General features: G+C 55.9%; 1 protein-coding gene across 20 annotated transcripts in view; it reads left to right on the forward strand.

Moving 5' to 3' along the window:
• Positions 1-23,384, forward strand: part of LOC135290639 (collagen alpha-1(IV) chain-like) — a 68,072-nt gene that overhangs the window by 11,916 nt on the left and 32,772 nt on the right. For 11 of the 20 annotated variants that reach the window (XM_064404575.1, XM_064404578.1, XM_064404577.1 and 8 more), the window contains 13 exons: positions 784-915; positions 2,566-2,697; positions 4,343-4,474; positions 6,115-6,246; positions 7,895-8,026; positions 9,667-9,798; positions 11,442-11,573; positions 13,220-13,351; positions 15,003-15,134; positions 16,774-16,905; positions 18,549-18,680; positions 20,325-20,456; positions 22,102-22,233. In XM_064404575.1, the coding sequence (XP_064260645.1) occupies positions 784-915; positions 2,566-2,697; positions 4,343-4,474; positions 6,115-6,246; positions 7,895-8,026; positions 9,667-9,798; positions 11,442-11,573; positions 13,220-13,351; positions 15,003-15,134; positions 16,774-16,905; positions 18,549-18,680; positions 20,325-20,456; positions 22,102-22,233 (1,716 nt within the window). The remainder of the gene's footprint in view (positions 1-783; positions 916-2,565; positions 2,698-4,342; positions 4,475-6,114; positions 6,247-7,894; positions 8,027-9,666; positions 9,799-11,441; positions 11,574-13,219; positions 13,352-15,002; positions 15,135-16,773; positions 16,906-18,548; positions 18,681-20,324; positions 20,457-22,101; positions 22,234-23,384) is intronic. The other 9 variants (XM_064404576.1, XM_064404574.1, XM_064404572.1 and 6 more) reach the window with 9 other exon arrangements.

A 23,384-nucleotide genomic window follows, 5' to 3' on the forward strand; every position in this document is an offset into this window, starting at 1 on the left:
TGAGCGCCGGCCTGTGCTGGGCAGCGCTGGGGCCGCAGCTGCAGTGAGTGCTGTGTGCAGTTGTGGGCCCCTGTGAAGCAGCAAGTCATTGAGGGGCTGGAGCGTGTGGCCAGAAGGAGACGGGAGGTGGGCAAGGGTGTGGAGCATAAGCCCAGGGAGGAGGTGCTGAGGGAGCTGTCGCCTGGACAAGGGGAGTCTCGTGAGGGACCTTCAGGCAGACTTCCATAGATGCCGACGTGACAGCGGTGAGCACAAGGGCTGTTGCCCTGTCAAACATGGCCTCAGTGCATGCCAGTGCTTTTGAGGCTGGAGTAGCTGCCGCTTGCACCCTGTGGCTTCTGCATTTTTTTGTATGCTAGGAGGAGAAGCCCTGTTCATTTTGTCTTTGTGCAGCCAGAAAGGGGGCTTCTGCACAACATTTCCTGCCCTTTTCCAGCACAGGATGGGATTGTGATCCACTTGTAGTTTTCCCTGTCTGCAGCAGCAAGAGCAAAGGCCTTGGCGGCTCTTTGCTACTTGTCCATTTCAGAGCTTGCAAGAAATAAAAGCTGCGTTTTGCAGAGACAAGGTTGCTTGCTGATAGCATGCAAGGAGGAATGTGAAATTCCTAGGCATATAGCGTTGTGTTGAATTGGCCCATTTTCATCTGGTTCGAGTGACTTAGAATGCCATTGCTAAGAGAGCTGATGAGTTCTCCTTAGAAGATGTGGTTGTAGGTGCCAGGAGAACTGTGTTTAGAATGCTAGGTAACGGCGTGTCCCTCATGCTTCTCTCTTGCCACAGGTGACGAAAGGAACAGCCGTCTCTCCCGTGGCTCCCTCTGCTCCCGGACAAGAAGGCAAAGAGGAGCAAAGGGAGCGAGAGAAGCAGAATCGTCCGTGTGTGGTGACAGCCCCGGCTGATCCTTGCAAGAGAGTAAGTGCCAGCTGTGGGTGGCGCTGTCTTTAGGGCAAGGCAGAGGTGCACGTTTGTGAGCAGCCAGCACTTGATGTTGCTGGCCGAGGAGGCGGAGTGCTGGAGTCCTGCAGGACGTTGTCATTTCCTGCAGGACGTGCCAGCTGGAAATTGGCCTTTGCCCAGTCATGTTGAGGCACCGAAGAGCTGGGGGCTCTGGGTGAGCTTTTGGCTGCCTAGCTGAGTGCAGCTCTATGTCTGGGCTTCTGCAGTGCATTGGCCAAGGGCACAGGTGGTGGTGCTGGCGACCCCAGGGCTTTGTTTGTTTGTTTTTCCTTTGTGGAAAGGTGTGTTGGCTTGTGGAAGTGTTCTGCAGTTTTCTTGAGCAGTTCTTCATTTGTACAGCCTCTTTGGGCCCAGCTGTGTGTTGGCTTTTGATAGGCTGCAAGGAGATGAGTGTGCTGTGCGTGAAGCTGTGGGGGGGGGGGGGGGGGCATTCTTGTGCCGTGTGGCCAAGGAAAGGAAGCGCGTATTGGCTTAGGCTTCTTGTGAGGCAAAAGGCAGAAGCGGGGAGTTTCTCTGGATCCCTTTTGCAGTGAAGTCTGCAGCTTTGGCAAGTGCACTGGAGGCTGGAGTGGGGGTGAAGCTGGAAGTCCTTGAGTGCTGTGTTGCGTTGTAGAGTAGAGGAAGGAGATGTTGAAATGGAGGATGCAGTATTTGAAGTCAGATGGGCAAGAGTGTGTCTGGCGAGCTGCGTGGGCCAAAAGGAGGCAGGGCTGCTGGTGGTCCAGAGCAGCTGCACGTGAGGCAGCGTGTGGGCAGGCGGCCAAGAAGGCCAAGGGCATGGTGGGCTGTGTCAGCAGCAGAGGGGCAGCAGGAGCAGGGCAGTGAGCGCCGGCCTGTGCTGGGCAGCGCTGGGGCCGCAGCTGCAGTGAGTGCTGTGTGCAGTTGTGGGCCCCTGTGAAGCAGCAAGTCATTGAGGGGCTGGAGCGTGTGGCCAGAAGGAGACGGGAGGTGGGCAAGGGTGTGGAGCATAAGCCCAGGGAGGAGGTGCTGAGGGAGCTGTCGCCTGGACAAGGGGAGTCTCGTGAGGGACCTTCAGGCAGACGTCCATAGATGCTGACGTGACAGCGGTGAGCACAAGGGCTGTTGCCCTGTCAAGCATGGCCTCAGTGCATGCCAGTGCTTTTGAGGCTGGAGTAGCTGCCGCTTGCACCCTGTGGCTTCTGCGTTTTTTGGTATGCTAGGAGGAGAAGCCCTGTTCATTTTGTCTTTCTGCAGCCATCAAGGGGGCTTCTGTACAACATTTCCTGCCCTTTTCCAGCACAGGATGGGGTTGTGATCCACTTGTAGTTTTCCCAGTCTGCAGCAGCAAGAGCAAAGGCCTTGGCGCCTCTTTGCTACTTGTCCATTTCAGAGCTTGCAAGAAATAAAAGCTGCGTTTTGCAGAGACAAGGTTGCTTGCTGATAGCAGGCAAGGAGGAATGTGAAATTCCTAGGCATATAGCGTTGTGTTGAATTGGCCCATTTTCATCTGGTTGGAGTGACTTAGAATGCCATTGCTAAGAGAGCTGATGAGTTCTCCTTAGAAGATGTGGTTGTAGGTGGCAGGAGAACTGGGTTTAGAATGCTAGGTAACGGTGTGTCCCTCATGCTTCTCTCTTGCCACAGGTGACGAAAGGAACAGCCGTCTCTCCCGTGGCTCCCTCTGCTCCCGGACAAGAAGGCAAAGAGGAGCAAAGGGAGCGAGAGAAGCAGAAGCCTCTGTGTGTGGTGACAGCCCCGGCTGATCCTTGCAAGAGAGTAAGTGCCAGCTGTGGGTGGCGCTGTCTTTAGGGCAAGGCAGAGGTGCACGTTTGTGAGCAGCCAGCACTTGATGTTGCTGGCCGAGGAGGCGGAGTGCTGGAGTCCTGCAGGACGTTGTCATTTCCTGCAGGACGTGCCAGCTGGAAATTGGCCTTTGCCCAGTCATGTTGAGGCACCGAAGAGCTGGGGGCTCTGGGTGAGCTTTTGGCTGCCTGGCTGAGTGCAGCTCTATGCCTGGGCTTCTGCAGTGCATTGGCCAAGGGCACAGGTGGTGGTGCTGGCGACCCCAGGGCTTTGTTTGTTTGTTTTTCCTTTGTGGAAAGGTGTGTTGGCTTGTGGAAGTGTTCTGCAGTTTTCTTGAGCAGTTCTTCATTTGTACAGCCTCTTTGGGCCCAGCTGTGTGTTGGCTTTTGATAGGCTGCAAGGAGATGAGTGTGCTGTGCGTGAATCTGTGGTGGGGGGGGCAATTCTTGTGCCGTGTGGCCAAGGAAAGGAAGCGCGTATTGGCTTAGGCTTCTTGTGAGGCAAAAGGCAGAAGCGGGGAGTTTCTGTGGATCCCTTCTGCGGTGAAGTCTGCAGCTTTGGCAAGTGCACTGGAGCCTGGAGTGGGGTGAAGCTGGAAGTCCTTGAGTGCTGTGTTGCGTTGTAGTGTAGAGGAAGGAGATGTTGAAATGGAGGATGCAGTATTTGAAGTCAGATGGGCAAGAGTGTGTCTGGCGAGCTGCGTGGGCCAAAAGGAGGCAGGGCTGCTGGTGGTGAAGAGCAGCTGCACGTGAGGCAGCGTGTGGGCAGGCGGCCAAGAAGGCCAAGGGCTTGGTGGGCTGTGTCAGCAGCAGAGGGGCAGCAGGAGCAGGGCAGTGAGCGCCGGCCTGTGCTGGGCAGCGCTGCGGCCGCAGCTGCAGTGAGTGCTGTGTGCAGTTGTGGGCCCCTGTGAAGCAGCAAGTCATTGAGGGGCTGGAGCGTGTGGCCAGAAGGAGACGGGAGGTGGGCAAGGGTGTGGAGCATAAGCCCAGGGAGGAGGTGCTGAGGGAGCTGTCGCCTGGACAAGGGGAGTCTCGTGAGGGACCTTCAGGCAGACTTCCATAGATGCCGACGTGACAGCGGTGAGCACAAAGGCTGTTGCCCTGTCAAACATGGCCTTCAGTGCATGCCAGTGCTTTTGAGGCTGGAGTAGCTGCCGCTTGCACCCTGTGGCTTCTGCTTTTTTTGGTATGCTAGGAGGAGAAGCCCTGTTCATTTTGTCTTTGTGCAGCCAGCAAGGGGGCTTCTGTACAACTTTTCCTGCCCTTTTCCAGCACAGGATGGGATTGTGATCCACTTGTAGTTTTCCCAGTCTGCAGCAGCAAGAGCAAAGGCCTTGGCGGCTCTTTGCTACTTGTCCATTTCAGAGCTTGCAAGAAATAAAAGCTGCGATTTGCAGAGACAAGGTTGCTTGCTGATAGCAGGCAAGGAGGAATGTGAAATTCCTAGGCATATAGCGTTGTGTTGAATTGGCCCATTTTCATCTGGTTGGAGTGACTTAGAATGCCATTGCTAAGAGAGCTGATGAGTTCTCCTTAGAAGATGTGGTTGTAGGTGGCAGGAGAACTGGGTTTAGAATGCTAGGTAACGGCGTGTCCCTCATGCTTCTCTCTTGCCACAGGTGACGAAAGGAACAGCCGTCTCTCCCGTGGCTCCCTCTGCTCCCGGACAAGAAGGCAAAGAGGAGCAAAGGGAGCGAGAGAAGCAGAAGCCTCCGTGTGTGGTGACAGCCCCGGCTGATCCTTGCAAGAGAGTAAGTGCCAGCTGTGGGTGGCGCTGTCTTTAGGGCAAGGCAGAGGTGCACGTTTGTGAGCAGGCAGCACTTGCTGTTGCAGGCCGAGGAGGCGGAGTGCTGGAGTCCTGCAGGACGTTGTCATTTCCTGCAGGACGTGCCAGCTGGAAATTGGCCTTTGCCCAGTCATGTTGAGGCACCGAAGAGCTGGGGGCTCTGGGTGAGCTTTTGGCTGCCTGGCTGAGTGCAGCTCTATGTCTGGGCTTCTGCAGTGCATTGGCCAAGGGCACAGGTGGTGGTGCTGGCGACCCCAGGGCTTTGTTTGTTTGTTTTTCCTTTGTGGAAAGGTGTGTTGGCTTGTGGAAGTGTTCTGCAGTTTTCTTGAGCAGTTCTTCATTTGTACAGCCTCTTTGGGCCCAGCTGTGTGTTGGCTTTTGCTAAGCTACAAGGAGATGAGTGTGCTGTGCGTGAATCTGTGGGGGCCCATCTTTGTGCCGTGTGGCCAAGCAAAGGAAGCGCGTAGTTGCGAAGGCTTCTTGTGAGGCAAAAGGCAGAAGCGGGGAGTTTCTGTGGATCCCTTTTGCGGTGAAATCTGCAGCTTTGGCAAGTGCTCTGGAGCCTGGAGTGGGGGTGAAGCTGGAAGTCCTTGAGTGCTGTGTTGCGTTGTAGAGAAGAGGAAGGAGATGTTGAAATGGAGGATGCAGTATTTGAAGTCAGATGGGCAAGAGTGTGTCTGGCGAGCTGCGTGGGCCAAAAGGAGGCAGGGCTGCTGGTGGTGAAGAGCAGCTGCACGTGAGGCAGCGTGTGGGCAGGCGGCCAAGAAGGCCAAGGGCATGGTGGGCTGTGTCAGCAGCAGAGGAGCAGCAGGAGCAGGGCAGTGAGCGCCGGCCTGTGCTGGGCAGCGCTGGGGCCGCAGCTGCAGTGAGTGCTGTGTGCAGTTGTGGGCCCCTGTGAAGCAGCAAGTCATTGAGGGGCTGGAGCGTGTGGCCAGAAGGAGACGGGAGGTGGGCAAGGGTGTGGAGCATAAGCCCAGGGAGGAGGTGCTGAGGGAGCTGTCGCCTGGACAAGGGGAGTCTCGTGAGGGACCTTCAGGCAGACTTCCATAGATGCCGACGTGACAGCGGTGAGCACAAAGGCTGTTGCCCTGTCAAACATGGCCTCAGTGCATGCCAGTGCTTTTGAGGCTGGAGTAGCTGCCGCTTGCACTCTGTGGCTTCTGCATTTTTTTGTATGCTAGGAGGAGAAGCCCTGTTCATTTTGTCTTTCTGCAGCCAGAAAGGGGGCTTCTGCACAACATTTCCTGCCCTTTTCCAGCACAGGATGGGATTGTGATCCACTTGTAGTTTTCCCTGTCTGCAGCAGCAAGAGCAAAGGCCTTGGCGGCTCTTTGCTACTTGTCCATTTCAGAGCTTGCAAGAAATAAAAGCTGCGTTTTGCAGAGACAAGGTTGCTTGCTGATAGCAGGCAAGGAGGAATGTGAAATTCCTAGGCATATAGCGTTGTGTTGAATTGGCCCATTTTCATCTGGTTCGAGTGACTTAGAATGCCATTGCTAAGAGAGCTGATGAGTTCTCCTTAGAAGATGTGGTTGTAGGTGCCAGGAGAACTGTGTTTAGAATGCTAGGTAACGGCGTGTCCCTCATGCTTCTCTCTTGCCACAGGTGACGAAAGGAACAGCCGTCTCTCCCGTGGCTCCCTCTGCTCCCGGACAAGAAGGCAAAGAGGAGCAAAGGGAGGGAGAGAAGCAGAATCGTCCGTGTGTGGTGACAGCCCCGGCTGATCCTTGCAAGAGAGTAAGTGCCAGCTGTGGGTGGCGCTGTCTTTAGGGCAAGGCAGAGGTGCACGTTTGTGAGCAGCCAGCACTTGATGATGCTGGCCGAGGAGGCGGAGTGCTGGAGTCCTGCAGGACGTTGTCATTTCCTGCAGGACGTGCCAGCTGGAAATTGGCCTTTGCCCAGTCATGTTGAGGCACCGAAGAGCTGGGGGCTCTGGGTGAGCTTTTGGCTGCCTAGCTGAGTGCAGCTCTATGTCTGGGCTTCTGCAGTGCATTGGCCAAGGGCACAGGTGGTGGTGCTGGCGACCCCAGGGCTTTGTTTGTTTGTTTTTCCTTTGTGGAAAGGTGTGTTGGCTTGTGGAAGTGTTCTGCAGTTTTCTTGAGCAGTTCTTCATTTGTACAGCCTCTTTTGGCCCAGCTGTGTGTTGGCTTTTGATAGGCTGCAAGGAGATGAGTGTGCTGTGCGTGAAGCTGTGGGGGGGGGGGGGGGCATTCTTGTGCCGTGTGGCCAAGGAAAGGAAGCGCGTATTGGCTTAGGCTTCTTGTGAGGCAAAAGGCAGAAGCGGGGAGTTTCTCTGGATCCCTTTTGCAGTGAAGTCTGCAGCTTTGGCAAGTGCACTGGAGGCTGGAGTGGGGGTGAAGCTGGAAGTCCTTGAGTGCTGTGTTGCGTTGTAGAGTAGAGGAAGGAGATGTTGAAATGGAGGATGCAGTATTTGAAGTCAGATGGGCAAGAGTGTGTCTGGCGAGCTGCGTGGGCCAAAAGGAGGCAGGGCTGCTGGTGGTCCAGAGCAGCTGCACGTGAGGCAGCGTGTGGGCAGGCGGCCAAGAAGGCCAAGGGCATGGTGGGCTGTGTCAGCAGCAGAGGGGCAGCAGGAGCAGGGCAGTGAGCGCCGGCCTGTGCTGGGCAGCGCTGGGGCCGCAGCTGCAGTGAGTGCTGTGTGCAGTTGTGGGCCCCTGTGAAGCAGCAAGTCATTGAGGGGCTGGAGCGTGTGGCCAGAAGGAGACGGGAGGTGGGCAAGGGTGTGGAGCATAAGCCCAGGGAGGAGGTGCTGAGGGAGCTGTCGCCTGGACAAGGGGAGTCTCGTGAGGGACCTTCAGGCAGACGTCCATAGATGCTGACGTGACAGCGGTGAGCACAAGGGCTGTTGCCCTGTCAAACATGGCCTCAGTGCATGCCAGTGCTTTTGAGGCTGGAGTAGCTGCCGCTTGCACCCTGTGGCTTCTGCGTTTTTTGGTATGCTAGGAGGAGAAGCCCTGTTCATTTTGTCTTTCTGCAGCCATCAAGGGGGCTTCTGTACAACATTTCCTGCCCTTTTCCAGCACAGGATGGGGTTGTGATCCACTTGTAGTTTTCCCAGTCTGCAGCAGCAAGAGCAAAGGCCTTGGCGCCTCTTTGCTACTTGTCCATTTCAGAGCTTGCAAGAAATAAAAGCTGCGTTTTGCAGAGACAAGGTTGCTTGCTGATAGCAGGCAAGGAGGAATGTGAAATTCCTAGCCATATAGCGTTGTGTTGAATTGGCCCATTTTCATCTGGTTGGAGTGACTTAGAATGCCATTGCTAAGAGAGCTGATGAGTTCTCCTTAGAAGATGTGGTTGTAGGTGGCAGGAGAACTGGGTTTAGAATGCTAGGTAACGGTGTGTCCCTCATGCTTCTCTCTTGCCACAGGTGACGAAAGGAACAGCCGTCTCTCCCGTGGCTCCCTCTGCTCCCGGACAAGAAGGCAAAGAGGAGCAAAGGGAGCGAGAGAAGCAGAAGCCTCTGTGTGTGGTGACAGCCCCGGCTGATCCTTGCAAGAGAGTAAGTGCCAGCTGTGGGTGGCGCTGTCTTTAGGGCAAGGCAGAGGTGCACGTTTGTGAGCAGCCAGCACTTGATGTTGCTGGCCGAGGAGGCGGAGTGCTGGAGTCCTGCAGGACGTTGTCATTTCCTGCAGGACGTGCCAGCTGGAAATTGGCCTTTGCCCAGTCATGTTGAGGCACCGAAGAGCTGGGGGCTCTGGGTGAGCTTTTGGCTGCCTGGCTGAGTGCAGCTCTATGCCTGGGCTTCTGCAGTGCATTGGCCAAGGGCACAGGTGGTGGTGCTGGCGACCCCAGGGCTTTGTTTGTTTGTTTTTCCTTTGTGGAAAGGTGTGTTGGCTTGTGGAAGTGTTCTGCAGTTTTCTTGAGCAGTTCTTCATTTGTACAGCCTCTTTGGGCCCAGCTGTGTGTTGGCTTTTGATAGGCTGCAAGGAGATGAGTGTGCTGTGCGTGAAGCTGTGGGGGGCAATTCTTGTGCCGTGTGGCCAAGGAAAGGAAGCGCGTATTGGCTTAGGCTTCTTGTGAGGCAAAAGGCAGAAGCGGGGAGTTTCTGTGGATCCCTTTTGCGGTGAAGTCTGCAGCTTTGGCAAGTGCACTGGAGCCTGGAGTGGGGATGAAGCTGGAAGTCCTTGAGTGCTGTGTTGCGTTGTAGAGAAGAGGAAGGAGATGTTGAAATGGAGGATGCAGTATTTGAAGTCAGATGGGCAAGAGTGTGTCTGGCGAGCTGCGTGGGCCAAAAGGAGGCAGGGCTGCTGGTGGTCCAGAGCAGCTGCACGTGAGGCAGCGTGTGGGCAGGCGGCCAAGAAGGCCAAGGGCATGGTGGGCTGTGTCAGCAGCAGAGGGGCAGCAGGAGCAGGGCAGTGAGCGCCGGCCTGTGCTGGGCAGCGCTGGGGCCGCAGCTGCAGCGAGTGCTGTGTGCAGTTGTGGGCCCCTGTGAAGCAGCAAGTCATTGAGGGGCTGGAGCGTGTGGCCAGAAGGAGACGGGAGGTGGGCAAGGGTGTGGAGCATAAGCCCAGGGAGGAGGTGCTGAGGGAGCTGTCGCCTGGACAAGGGGAGTCTCGTGAGGGACCTTCAGGCAGACTTCCATAGATGCCGACGTGACAGCGGTGAGCACAAAGGCTGTTGCCCTGTCAAGCATGGCCTCAGTGCATGCCAGTGCTTTTGAGGCTGGAGTAGCTGCCGCTTGCACCCTGTGGCTTCTGCGTTTTTTGGTATGCTAGGAGGAGAAGCCCTGTTCATTTTGTCTTTCTGCAGCCATCAAGGGGGCTTCTGTACAACATTTCCTGCCCTTTTCCAGCACAGGATGGGGTTGTGATCCACTTGTAGTTTTCCCAGTCTGCAGCAGCAAGAGCAAAGGCCTTGGCGGCTCTTTGCTACTTGTCCATTTCAGAGCTTGCAAGAAATAAAAGCTGCGTTTTGCAGAGACAAGGTTGCTTGCTGATAGCAGGCAAGGAGGAATGTGAAATTCCTAGGCATATAGCGTTGTGTTGAATTGGCCCATTTTCATCTGGTTGGAGTGACTTAGAATGCCATTGCTAAGAGAGCTGATGAGTTCTCCTTAGAAGATGTGGTTGTAGGTGGCAGGAGAACTGGGTTTAGAATGCTAGGTAACGGCGTGTCCCTCATGCTTCTCTCTTGCCACAGGTGACGAAAGGAACAGCCGTCTCTCCCGTGGCTCCCTCTGCTCCCGGACAAGAAGGCAAAGAGGAGCAAAGGGAGGGAGAGAAGCAGAAGCATCCGTCTGTGGTGACAGCCCCGGCTGATCCTTGCAAGAGAGTAAGTGCCAGTGTGGGTGGGGCTGTCTTTAGGGCAAGGCAGAGGTGCACGTTTGTGAGCAGCCAGCACTTGATGTTGCTGGCCGAGGAGGCGGAGTGCTGGAGTCCTGCAGGACGTTGTCATTTCCTGCAGGACGTGCCAGCTGGAAATTGGCCATTGCCCAGTCATGTTGAGGCACCGAAGACTGGGGGCTCTGGGTGAGCTTTTGGCTGCCTGGCTGAGTGCAGCTCTATGTCTGGGCTTCTGCAGTGCATTGGCCAAGGGCACCGGTGGTGGTGCTGGCGACCCCAGGGCTTTGTTTGTTTGTTTTTCCTTTGTGGAAAGGTGTGTTGGCTTGTGGAAGTGTTCTGCAGTTTTCTTGAGCAGTTCTTCATTTGTACAGCCTCTTTGGGCCCAGCTGTGTGTTGGCTTTTGATAAGCTGCAAGGAGATGAGTGTGCTGTGCGTGAATCTGTGGTGGGGGGGGCAATTCTTGTGCCGTGTGGCCAAGGAAAGGAAGCGCGTATTGGCTTAGGCTTCTTGTGAGGCAAAAGGCAGAAGCGGGGAGTTTCTGTGGATCCCTTTTGCGGTGAAGTCTGCAGCTTTGGCAAGTGCACTGGAGCCTGGAGTGGGGATGAAGCTGGAAGTCCTTGAGTGCTGTGTTGCGTTGTAGAGAAGAGGAAGGAGATGTTGAAATGGAGGATGCAGTATTTGAAGTCAGATGGGCAAGAGTGTGTCTGGCGAGCTGCGTGGGCCAAAAGGAGGCAGGGCTGCTGGTGGTCCAGAGCAGCTGCACGTGAGGCAGCGTGTGGGCAGGCGGCCAAGAAGGCCAAGGGCATGGTGGGCTGTGTCAGCAGCAGAGGGGCAGCAGGAGCAGGGCAGTGAGCGCCGGCCTGTGCTGGGCAGCGCTGGGGCCGCAGCTGCAGCGAGTGCTGTGTGCAGTTGTGGGCCCCTGTGAAGCAGCAAGTCATTGAGGGGCTGGAGCGTGTGGCCAGAAGGAGACGGGAGGTGGGCAAGGGTGTGGAGCATAAGCCCAGGGAGGAGGTGCTGAGGGAGCTGTCGCCTGGACAAGGGGAGTCTCGTGAGGGACCTTCAGGCAGACTTCCATAGATGCCGACGTGACAGCGGTGAGCACAAAGGCTGTTGCCCTGTCAAGCATGGCCTCAGTGCATGCCAGTGCTTTTGAGGCTGGAGTAGCTGCCGCTTGCACCCTGTGGCTTCTGCGTTTTTTGGTATGCTAGGAGGAGAAGCCCTGTTCATTTTGTCTTTCTGCAGCCAGCAAGGGGGCTTCTGTACAACATTTCCTGCCCTTTTCCAGCACAGGATGGGGTTGTGATCCACTTGTAGTTTTCCCAGTCTGCAGCAGCAAGAGCAAAGGCCTTGGCGGCTCTTTGCTACTTGTCCATTTCAGAGCTTGCAAGAAATAAAAGCTGCGTTTTGCAGAGACAAGGTTGCTTGCTGATAGCAGGCAAGGAGGAATGTGAAATTCCTAGGCATATAGCGTTGTGTTGAATTGGCCCATTTTCATCTGGTTGGAGTGACTTAGAATGCCATTGCTAAGAGAGCTGATGAGTTCTCCTTAGAAGATGTGGTTGTAGGTGGCAGGAGAACTGGGTTTAGAATGCTAGGTAACGGCGTGTCCCTCATGCTTCTCTCTTGCCACAGGTGACGAAAGGAACAGCCGTCTCTCCCGTGGCTCCCTCTGCTCCCGGACAAGAAGGCAAAGAGGAGCAAAGGGAGCGAGAGAAGCAGAAGCCTCCGTCTGTGGTGACAGCCCCGGCTGATCCTTGCAAGAGAGTAAGTGCCAGCTGTGGGTGGCGCTGTCTTTAGGGCAAGGCAGAGGTGCACGTTTGTGAGCAGCCAGCACTTGATGTTGCTGGCCGAGGAGGCGGAGTGCTGGAGTCCTGCAGGACGTTGTCATTTCCTGCAGGCCGTGCCAGCTGGAAATTGGCCTTTGCCCAGTCACGTTGAGGCACCGAAGAGCTGGGGGCTCTGGGTGAGCTTTTGGCTGCCTGGCTGAGTGCAGCTCTATGTCTGGGCTTCTGCAGTGCATTGGCCAAGGGCACAGGTGGTGGTGCTGGCGACCCCAGGGCTTTGTTTGTTTGTTTTTCCTTTGTGGAAAGGTGTGTTGGCTTGTGGAAGTGTTCTGCAGTTTTCTTGAGCAGTTCTTCATTTGTACAGCCTCTTTGGGCCCAGCTGTGTGTTGGCTTTTGATAAGCTGCAAGGAGATGAGTGTGCTGTGCGTGAATCTGTGGTGGGGGGGGGGCATTCCTGTGCCGTGTGGCCAAGGAAAGGAAGCGCGTATTGGCTTAGGCTTCTTGTGAGGCAAAAGGCAGAAGCGGGGAGTTTCTGTGGATCCCTTTTGCGGTTACGTCTGCAGCTTTGGCAAGTGCACTGGAGCCTGGAGTGGGGGTGAAGCTGGAAGTCCTTGAGTGCTGTGTTGCGTTGTAGAGAAGAGGAAGGAGATGTTGAAATGGAGGATGCAGTATTTGAAGTCAGATGGGCAAGAGTGTGTCTGGCGAGCTGCGTGGGCCAAAAGGAGGCAGGGCTGCTGGTGGTGAAGAGCAGCTGCACGTGAGGCAGCGTGTGGGCAGGCGGCCAAGAAGGCCAAGGGCATGGTGGGCTGTGTCAGCAGCAGAGGAGCAGCAGGAGCAGGGCAGTGAGCGCCGGCCTGTGCTGGGCAGCGCTGGGGCCGCAGCTGCAGCGAGTGCTGTGTGCAGTTGTGGGCCCCTGTGAAGCAGCAAGTCATTGAGGGGCTGGAGCGTGTGGCCAGAAGGAGACGGGAGGTGGGCAAGGGTGTGGAGCATAAGCCCAGGGAGGAGGTGCTGAGGGAGCTGTCGCCTGGACAAGGGGAGTCTCGTGAGGGACCTTCAGGCAGACTTCCATAGATGCCGACGTGACAGCGGTGAGCACAAGGGCTGTTGCCCTGTCAAACATGGCCTCAGTGCATGCCAGTGCTTTTGAGGCTGGAGTAGCTGCCGCTTGCACCCTGTGGCTTCTGCGTTTTTTGGTATGCTAGGAGGAGAAGCCCTGTTCATTTTGTCTTTGTGCAGCCAGCAAGGGGGCTTCTGTACAACATTTCCTGCCCTTTTCCAGCACAGGATGGGGTTGTGATCCACTTGTAGTTTTCCCAGTCTGCAGCAGCAAGAGCAAAGGCCTTGGCGGCTCTTTGCTACTTGTCCATTTCAGAGCTTGCAAGAAATAAAAGCTGCGTTTTGCAGAGACAAGGTTGCTTGCTGATAGCAGGCAAGGAGGAATGTGAAATTCCTAGGCATATAGCGTTGTGTTGAATTGGCCCATTTTCATCTGGTTGGAGTGACTTAGAATGCCATTGCTAAGAGAGCTGATGAGTTCTCCTTAGAAGATGTGGTTGTAGGTGTCAGGAGAACTGGGTTTAGAATGCTAGGTAACGGCGTGTCCCTCATGCTTCTCTCTTGCCACAGGTGACGAAAGGAACAGCCGTCTCTCCCGTGGCTCCCTCTGCTCCCGGACAAGAAGGCAAAGAGGAGCAAAGGGAGGGAGAGAAGCAGAAGCCTCCGTGTGTGGTGACAGCCCCGGCTGATCCTTGCAAGAGAGTAAGTGCCAGCTGTGGGTGGCGCTGTCTTTAGGGCAAGGCAGAGGTGCACGTTTGTGAGCAGCCAGCACTTGATGTTGCTGGCCGAGGAGGCGGAGTGCTGGAGTCCTGCAGGACGTAGTCATTTCCTGCAGGACGTGCCAGCTGGAAATTGGCCTTTGCCCAGTCACGTTGAGGCACCGAAGAGCTGGGGGCTCTGGGTGAGCTTTTGGCTGCCTGGCTGAGTGCAGCTCTATGTCTGGGCTTCTGCAGTGCATTGGCCAAGGGCACAGGTGGTGGTGCTGGCGACCCCAGGGCTTTGTTTGTTTGTTTTTCCTTTGTGGAAAGGTGTGTTGGCTTGTGGAAGTGTTCTGCAGTTTTCTTGAGCAGTTCTTCATTTGTACAGCCTCTTTGGGCCCAGCTGTGTGTTGGCTTTTGATAAGCTGCAAGGAGATGAGTGTGCTGTGCGTGAAGCGGGGGGGGGGGGGGGGGGGGCCATTCTTGTGCCGTGTGGCCAAGGAAAGGAAGCGCGTATTGGCTTAGGCTTCTTGTGAGGCAAAAGGCAGAAGCGGGGAGTTTCTGTGGATCCCTTTTGCGGTGAAGTCTGCAGCTTTGGCAAGTGCACTGGAGGCTGGAGTGGGGGTGAAGCTGGAAGTCCTTGAGTGCTGTGTTGCGTTGTAGAGTAGAGGAAGGAGATGTTGAAATGGAGGATGCAGTATTTGAAGTCAGATGGGCAAGAGTGTGTCTGGCGAGCTGCGTGGGCCAAAAGGAGGCAGGGCTGCTGGTGGTGAAGAGCAGCTGGACGTGAGGCAGCGTGTGGGCAGGCGGCCAAGAAGGCCAAGGGCATGGTGGGCTGTGTCAGCAGCAGAGGGGCAGCAGGAGCAGGGCAGTGAGCGCCGGCCTGTGCTGGGCAGCGCTGGGGCCGCAGCTGCAGCGAGTGCTGTGTGCAGTTGTGGGCCCCTGTGAAGCAGCAAGTCATTGAGGGGCTGGAGCGTGTGGCCAGAAGGAGACGGGAGGTGGGCAAGGGTGTGGAGCATAAGCCCAGGGAGGAGGTGCTGAGGGAGCTGTCGCCTGGACAAGGGGAGTCTCGTGAGGGACCTTCAGGCAGACTTCCATAGATGCCGACGTGACAGCGGTGAGCACAAAGGCTGTTGCCCTGTCAAACATGGCCTCAGTGCATGCCAGTGCTTTTGAGGCTGGAGTAGCTGCCGCTTGCACCCTGTGGCTTCTGCGTTTTTTTGTATGCTAGGAGGAGAAGCCCTGTTCATTTTGTCTTTCTGCAGCCAGCAAGGGGGCTTCTGTACAACATTTCCTGCCCTTTTCCAGCACAGGATGGGGTTGTGATCCACTTGTAGTTTTCCCAGTCTGCAGCAGCAAGAGCAAAGGCCTTGGCGGCTCTTTGCTACTTGTCCATTTCAGAGCTTGCAAGAAATAAAAGCTGCGTTTTGCAGAGACAAGGTTGCTTGCTGATAGCAGGCAAGGAGGAATGTGAAATTCCTAGGCATATAGCGTTGTGTTGAATTGGCCCATTTTCATCTGGTTGGAGTGACTTAGAATGCCATTGCTAAGAGAGCTGATGAGTTCTCCTTAGAAGATGTGGTTGTAGGTGCCAGGAGAACTGTGTTTAGAATGCTAGGTAACGGCGTGTCCCTCATGCTTCTCTCTTGCCACAGGTGACGAAAGGAACAGCCGTCTCTCCCGTGGCTCCCTCTGCTCCCGGACAAGAAGGCAAAGAGGAGCAAAGGGAGCGAGAGAAGCAGAAGCATCCGTGTGTGGTGACAGCCCCGGCTGATCCTTGCAAGAGAGTAAGTGCCAGCTGTGGGTGGCGCTGTCTTTAGGGCAAGGCAGAGGTGCACGTTTGTGAGCAGCCAGCACTTGATGTTGCTGGCCGAGGAGGCGGAGTGCTGGAGTCCTGCAGGACGTTGTCATTTCCTGCAGGCCATGCCAGCTGGAAATTGGCCTTTGCCCAGTCATGTTGAGGCACCGAAGACTGGGGGCTCTGGGTGAGCTTTTGGCTGCCTGGCTGAGTGCAGCTCTATGTCTGGGCTTCTGCAGTGCATTGGCCAAGGGCACAGGTGGTGGTGCTGGCGACCCCAGGGCTTTGTTTGTTTGTTTTTCCTTTGTGGAAACGTGTGTTGGCTTGTGGAAGTGTTCTGCAGTTTTCTTGAGCAGTTCTTCATTTGTACAGCCTCTTTGGGCCCAGCTGTGTGTTGGCTTTTGATAGGCTGCAAGGAGATGAGTGTGCTGTGCGTGAAGCTGTGGGGGGCAATTCTTGTGCCGTGTGGCCAAGGAAAGGAAGCGCGTAGTTGCGAAGGCTTCTTGTGAGGCAAAAGGCAGAAGCGGGGAGTTTCTGTGGATCCCTTTTGCGGTGAAGTCTGCAGCTTTGGCAAGTGCACTGGAGGCTGGAGTGGGGGTGAAGCTGGAAGTCCTTGAGTGCTGTGTTGCGTTGTAGAGTAGAGGAAGGAGATGTTGAAATGGAGGATGCAGTATTTGAAGTCAGATGGGCAAGAGTGTGTCTGGCGAGCTGCGTGGGCCAAAAGGAGGCAGGGCTGCTGGTGGTCCAGAGCAGCTGGACGTGAGGCAGCGTGTGGGCAGGCGGCCAAGAAGGCCAAGGGCATGGTGGGCTGTGTCAGCAGCAGAGGGCAGCAGGAGCAGGGCAGTGAGCGCCGGCCTGTGCTGGGCAGCGCTGCGGCCTCAGCTGCAGTGAGTGCTGTGTGCAGTTGTGGGCCCCTGTGAAGCAGCAAGTCATTGAGGGGCTGGAGCGTGTGGCCAGAAGGAGACGGGAGGTGGGCAAGGGTGTGGAGCATAAGCCCAGGGAGGAGGTGCTGAGGGAGCTGTCGCCTGGACAAGGGGAGTCTCGTGAGGGACCTTCAGGCAGACTTCCATAGATGCCGACGTGACAGCGGTGAGCACAAAGGCTGTTGCCCTGTCAAACATGGCCTTCAGTGCATGCCAGTGCTTTTGAGGCTGGAGTAGCTGCCGCTTGCACCCTGTGGCTTCTGCTTTTTTTGGTATGCTAGGAGGAGAAGCCCTGTTCATTTTGTCTTTCTGCAGCCAGCAAGGGGGCTTCTGTACAACTTTTCCTGCCCTTTTCCAGCACAGGATGGGATTGTGATCCACTTGTAGTTTTCCCTGTCTGCAGCAGCAAGAGCAAAGGCCTTGGCGCCGCTTTGCTACTTGTCCATTTCAGAGCTTGTAAGAAATAAAAGCTGCGTTTTGCAGACACAAGGTTGCTTGCTGATAGCAGGCAAGGAGGAATGTGAAATTCCTAGGCATATAGCGTTGTGTTGAATTGGCCCATTTTCATCTGGTTGGAGTGACTTAGAATGCCATTGCTAAGAGAGCTGATGAGTTCTCCTTAGAAGATGTGGTTGTAGGTGGCAGGAGAACTGGGTTTAGAATGCTAGGTAACGGCGTGTCCCTCATGCTTCTCTCTTGCCACAGGTGACGAAAGGAACAGCCGTCTCTCCCGTGGCTCCCTCTGCTCCCGGACAAGAAGGCAAAGAGGAGCAAAGGGAGCGAGAGAAGCAGAAGCCTCCGTGTGTGGTGACAGCCCCGGCTGATCCTTGCAAGAGAGTAAGTGCCAGCTGTGGGTGGCGCTGTCTTTAGGGCAAGGCAGAGGTGCACGTTTGTGAGCAGCCAGCACTTGATGTTGCTGGCCGAGGAGGCGGAGTGCTGGAGTCCTGCAGGACGTTGTCATTTCCTGCAGGACGTGCCAGCTGGAAATTGGCCTTTGCCCAGTCATGTTGAGGCACCGAAGACTGGGGGCTCTGGGTGAGCTTTTGGCTGCCTGGCTGAGTGCAGCTCTATGTCTGGGCTTCTGCAGTGCATTGGCCAAGGGCACAGGTGGTGGTGCTGGCGACCCCAGGGCTTTGTTTGTTTGTTTTTCCTTTGTGGAAAGGTGTGTTGGCTTGTGGAAGTGTTCTGCAGTTTTCTTGAGCAGTTCTTCATTTGTACAGCCTCTTTGGGCCCAGCTGTGTGTTGGCTTTTGATAGGCTGCAAGGAGATGAGTGTGCTGTGCGTGAATCTGTGGTGGGGGGGGCATTCTTGTGCCGTGTGGCCAAGGAAAGGAAGCGCGTATTGGCTTAGGCTTCTTGTGAGGCAAAAGGCAGAAGCGGGGAGTTTCTGTGGATCCCTTTTGCGGTTAAGTCTGCAGCTTTGGCAAGTGCACTGGAGCCTGGAGTGGGGGTGAAGCTGGAAGTCCTTGAGTGCTGTGTTGCGTTGTAGAGTAGAGGAAGGAGATGTTGAAATGGAGGATGCAGTATTTGAAGTCAGATGGGCAAGAGTGTGTCTGGCGAGCTGCGTGGGCCAAAAGGAGGCAGGGCTGCTGGTGGTCCAGAGCAGCTGGACGTGAGGCAGCGTGTGGGCAGGCGGCCAAGAAGGCCAAGGGCTTGGTGGGCTGTGTCAGCAGCAGAGGGGCAGCAGGAGCAGGGCAGTGAGCGCCGGCCTGTGCTGGGCAGCGCTGCGGCCGCAGCTGCAGTGAGTGCTGTGTGCAGTTGTGGGCCCCTGTGAAGCAGCAAGTCATTGAGGGGCTGGAGTGTGTGGCCAGAAGGAGACGGGAGGTGGGCAAGGGTGTGGAGCATAAGCCCAGGGAGGAGGTGCTGAGGGAGCTGTCGCCTGGACAAGGGGAGTCTCGTGAGGGACCTTCAGGCAGACTTCCATAGATGCCGACGTGACAGCGGTGAGCACAAAGGCTGTTGCCCTGTCAAACATGGCCTCAGTGCATGCCAGTGCTTTTGAGGCTGGAGTAGCTGCCGCTTGCACCCTGTGGCTTCTGCGTTTTTTGGTATGCTAGGAGGAGAAGCCCTGTTCATTTTGTCTTTCTGCAGCCAGCAAGGGGGCTTCTGTACAACATTTCCTGCCCTTTTCCAGCACAGGATGGGATTGTGATCCACTTGTAGTTTTCCCTGTCTGCAGCAGCAAGAGCAAAGGCCTTGGCGCCTCTTTGCTACTTGTCCATTTCAGAGCTTGCAAGAAATAAAAGCTGTGTTTTGCAGAGACAAGGTTGCTTGCTGATAGCAGGCAAGGAGGAATGTGAAATTCCTAGGCATATAGCGTTGTGTTGAATTGGCCCATTTTCATCTGGTTGGAGTGACTTAGAATGCCATTGCTAAGAGAGCTGATGAGTTCTCCTTAGAAGATGTGGTTGTAGGTGGCAGGAGAACTGGGTTTAGAATGCTAGGTAACGGCGTGTCCCTCATGCTTCTCTCTTGCCACAGGTGACGAAAGGAACAGCCGTCTCTCCCGTGGCTCCCTCTGCTCCCGGACAAGAAGGCAAAGAGGAGCAAAGGGAGCGAGAGAAGCAGAAGCCTCCGTCTGTGGTGACAGCCCCGGCTGATCCTTGCAAGAGAGTAAGTGCCAGCTGTGGGTGGCGCTGTCTTTAGGGCAAGGCAGAGGTGCACATTTGTGAGCAGCCAGCACTTGATGTTGCTGGCCGAGGAGGCGGAGTGCTGGAGTCCTGCAGGACGTAGTCATTTCCAGCAGGGTGTGCCAGCTGGAAATTGGCCTTTGCCCAGTCATGTTGAGGCACCGAAGAGCTGGGGGCTCTGGGTGAGCTTTTGGCTGCCTGGCTGAATGCAGCTCTATGTCTGGGCTTCTGCAGTGCATTGGCCAAGGGCACAGGTGGTGGTGCTGGCGACCCCAGGGCTTTGTTTGTTTGTTTTTCCTTTGTGGAAAGGTGTGTTGGCTTGTGGAAGTGTTCTGCAGTTTTCTTGAGCAGTTCTTCATTTGTACAGCCTCTTTGGGCCCAGCTGTGTGTTGGCTTTTGATAAGCTGCAAGGAGATGAGTGTGCTGTGCGTGAATCTGTGGTGGGGGGGGCATTCTTGTGCCGTGTGGCCAAGGAAAGGAAGTGCGTATTGGCTTAGGCTTCTTGTGAGGCAAAAGGCAGAAGCGGGGAGTTTCTGTGGATCCCTTTTGCGGTGAAGTCTGCAGCTTTGGCAAGTGCACTGGAGCCTGGAGTGGGGGTGAAGCTGGAAGTCCTTGAGTGCTGTGTTGCGTTGTAGAGTAGAGGAAGGAGATGTTGAAATGGAGGATGCAGTATTTGAAGTCAGATGGGCAAGAGTGTGTCTGGCGAGCTGCGTGGGCCAAAAGGAGGCAGGGCTGCTGGTGGTCCAGAGCAGCTGGACGTGAGGCAGCGTGTGGGCAGGCGGCCAAGAAGGCCAAGGGCTTGGTGGGCTGTGTCAGCAGCAGAGGGGCAGCAGGAGCAGGGCAGTGAGCGCCGGCCTGTGCTGGGCAGCGCTGCGGCCGCAGCTGCAGTGAGTGCTGTGTGCAGTTGTGGGCCCCTGTGAAGCAGCAAGTCATTGAGGGGCTGGAGCGTGTGGCCAGAAGGAGACGGGAGGTGGGCAAGGGTGTGGAGCATAAGCCCAGGGAGGAGGTGCTGAGGGAGCTGTCGCCTGGACAAGGGGAGTCTCGTGAGGGACCTTCAGGCAGACTTCCATAGATGCCGACGTGACAGCGGTGAGCACAAAGGCTGTTGCCCTGTCAAACATGGCCTCAGTGCATGCCAGTGCTTTTGAGGCTGGAGTAGCTGCCGCTTGCACCCTGTGGCTTCTGCGTTTTTTGGTATGCTAGGAGGAGAAGCCCTGTTCATTTTGTCTTTCTGCAGCCAGCAAGGGGGCTTCTGTACAACTTTTCCTGCCCTTTTCCAGCACAGGATGGGATTGTGATCCACTTGTAGTATTCCCTGTCTGCAGCAGCAAGAGCAAAGGCCTTGGCGGCTCTTTGCTACTTGTCCATTTCAGAGCTTGCAAGAAATAAAAGCTGCGTTTTGCAGAGACAAGGTTGCTTGCTGATAGCAGGCAAGGAGGAATGTGAAATTCCTAGCCATATAGCGTTGTGTTGAATTGGCCCATTTTCATCTGGTTGGAGTGACTTAGAATGCCATTGCTAAGAGAGCTGATGAGTTCTCCTTAGAAGATGTGGTTGTAGGTGGCAGGAGAACTGGGTTTAGAATGCTAGGTAACGGCGTGTCCCTCATGCTTCTCTCTTGCCACAGGTGACGAAAGGAACAGCCGTCTCTCCCGTGGCTCCCTCTGCTCCCGGACAAGAAGGCAAAGAGGAGCAAAGGGAGCGAGAGAAGCAGAAGCCTCTGTGTGTGGTGACAGCCCCGGCTGATCCTTGCAAGAGAGTAAGTGCCAGCTGTGGGTGGCGCTGTCTTTAGGGCAAGGCAGAGGTGCACATTTGTGAGCAGCCAGCACTTGATGTTGCTGGCCGAGGAGGCGGAGTGCTGGAGTCCTGCAGGACGTTGTCATTTCCTGCAGGACGTGCCAGCTGGAAATTGGCCTTTGCCCAGTCATGTTGAGGCACCGAAGACTGGGGGCTCTGGGTGAGCTTTTGGCTGCCTGGCTGAGTGCAGCTCTATGTCTGGGCTTCTGCAGTGCATTGGCCAAGGGCACAGGTGGTGGTGCTGGCGACCCCAGGGCTTTGTTTGTTTGTTTTTCCTTTGTGGAAAGGTGTGTTGGCTTGTGGAAGTGTTCTGCAGTTTTCTTGAGCAGTTCTTCATTTGTACAGCCTCTTTGGGCCCAGCTGTGTGTTGGCTTTTGATAGGCTGCAAGGAGATGAGTGTGCTGTGCGTGAATCTGTGGGGGGGGAGGGGCATTCTTGTGCCGTGTGGCCAAGGAAAGGAAGCGCGTATTGGCTTAGGCTTCTTGTGAGGCAAAAGGCAGAAGCGGGGAGTTTCTGTGGATCCCTTTTGCGGTGAAGTCTGCAGCTTTGGCAAGTGCACTGGAGCCTGGAGTGGGGGTGAAGCTGGAAGTCCTTGAGTGCTGTGTTGCGTTGTAGAGTAGAGGAAGGAGATGTTGAAATGGAGGATGCAGTATTTGAAGTCAGATGGGCAAGAGTGTGTCTGGCGAGCTGCGTGGGCCAAAAGGAGGCAGGGCTGCTGGTGGTCCAGAGCAGCTGGACATGAGGCAGCGTGTGGGCAGGCGGCCAAGAAGGCCAAGGGCTTGGTGGGCTGTGTCAGCAGCAGAGGGGCAGCAGGAGCAGGGCAGTGAGCGCCGGCCTGTGCTGGGCAGCGCTGCGGCCGCAGCTGCAGTGAGTGCTGTGTGCAGTTGTGGGCCCCTGTGAAGCAGCAAGTCATTGAGGGGCTGGAGCGTGTGGCCAGAAGGAGACGGGAGGTGGGCAAGGGTGTGGAGCATAAGCCCAGGGAGGAGGTGCTGAGGGAGCTGTCGCCTGGACAAGGGGAGTCTCGTGAGGGACCTTCAGGCAGACTTCCATAGATGCCGACGTGACAGCGGTGAGCACAAAGGCTGTTGCCCTGTCAAACATGGCCTCAGTGCATGCCAGTGCTTTTGAGGCTGGAGTAGCTGCCGCTTGCACCCTGTGGCTTCTGCGTTTTTTGGTATGCTAGGAGGAGAAGCCCTGTTCATTTTGTCTTTCTGCAGCCAGCAAGGGGGCTTCTGTACAACATTTCCTGCCCTTTTCCAGCACAGGATGGGATTGTGATCCACTTGTAGTATTCCCTGTCTGCAGCAGCAAGAGCAAAGGCCTTGGCGCCTCTTTGCTACTTGTCCATTTCAGAGCTTGCAAGAAATAAAAGCTGTGTTTTGCAGAGACAAGGTTGCTTGCTGATAGCAGGCAAGGAGGAATGTGAAATTCCTAGGCATATAGCGTTGTGTTGAATTGGCCCATTTTCATCTGGTTGGAGTGACTTAGAATGCCATTGCTAAGAGAGCTGATCAGTTCTCCTTAGAAGATGTGGTTGTAGGTGGCAGGAGAACTGGGTTTAGAATGCTAGGTAACGGCGTGTCCCTCATGCTTCTCTCTTGCCACAGGTGACGAAAGGAACAGCCGTCTCTCCCGTGGCTCCCTCTGCTCCCGGACAAGAAGGCAAAGAGGAGCAAAGGGAGCGAGAGAAGCAGAAGCCTCCGTGTGTGGTGACAGCCCCGGCTGATCCTTGCAAGAGAGTAAGTGCCAGCTGTGGGTGGCGCTGTCTTTAGGGCAAGGCAGAGGTGCACATTTGTGAGCAGCCAGCACTTGATGTTGCTGGCCGAGGAGGCGGAGTGCTGGAGTCCTGCAGGACGTTGTCATTTCCTGCAGGACGTGCCAGCTGGAAATTGGCCTTTGCCCAGTCATGTTGAGGCACCGAAGACTGGGGGCTCTGGGTGAGCTTTTGGCTGCCTGGCTGAGTGCAGCTCTATGTCTGGGCTTCTGCAGTGCATTGGCCAAGGGCACAGGTGGTGGTGCTGGCGACCCCAGGGCTTTGTTTGTTTGTTTTTCCTTTGTGGAAAGGTGTGTTGGCTTGTGGAAGTGTTCTGCAGTTTTCTTGAGCAGTTCTTCATTTGTACAGCCTCTTTGGGCCCAGCTGTGTGTTGGCTTTTGATAGGCTGCAAGGAGATGAGTGTGCTGTGCGTGAATCTGTGGTGGGGGGGGCATTCTTGTGCCGTGTGGCCAAGGAAAGGAAGCGCGTATTGGCTTAGGCTTCTTGTGAGGCAAAAGGCAGAAGCGGGGAGTTTCTGTGGATCCCTTTTGCGGTGAAGTCTGCAGCTTTGGCAAGTGCACTGGAGCCTGGAGTGGGGGTGAAGCTGGAAGTCCTTGAGTGCTGTGTTGCGTTGTAGAGTAGAGGAAGGAGATGTTGAAATGGAGGATGCAGTATTTGAAGTCAGATGGGCAAGAGTGTGTCTGGCGAGCTGCGTGGGCCAAAAGGAGGCAGGGCTGCTGGTGGTCCAGAGCAGCTGGACGTGAGGCAGCGTGTGGGCAGGCGGCCAAGAAGGCCAAGGGCTTGGTGGGCTGTGTCAGCAGCAGAGGGGCAGCAGGAGCAGGGCAGTGAGCGCCGGCCTGTGCTGGGCAGCGCTGCGGCCGCAGCTGCAGTGAGTGCTGTGTGCAGTTGTGGGCCCCTGTGAAGCAGCAAGTCATTGAGGGGCTGGAGTGTGTGGCCAGAAGGAGACGGGAGGTGGGCAAGGGTGTGGAGCATAAGCCCAGGGAGGAGGTGCTGAGGGAGCTGTCGCCTGGACAAGGGGAGTCTCGTGAGGAACCTTCAGGCAGACTTCCATAGATGCCGACGTGACAGCGGTGAGCACAAAGGCTGTTGCCCTGTCAAACATGGCCTTCAGTGCAT

The sequence above is a fragment of the Passer domesticus genome, chromosome Z (assembly GCF_036417665.1).
Source record: "Passer domesticus isolate bPasDom1 chromosome Z, bPasDom1.hap1, whole genome shotgun sequence".
Taxonomy (NCBI): domain Eukaryota; kingdom Metazoa; phylum Chordata; class Aves; order Passeriformes; family Passeridae; genus Passer; species Passer domesticus.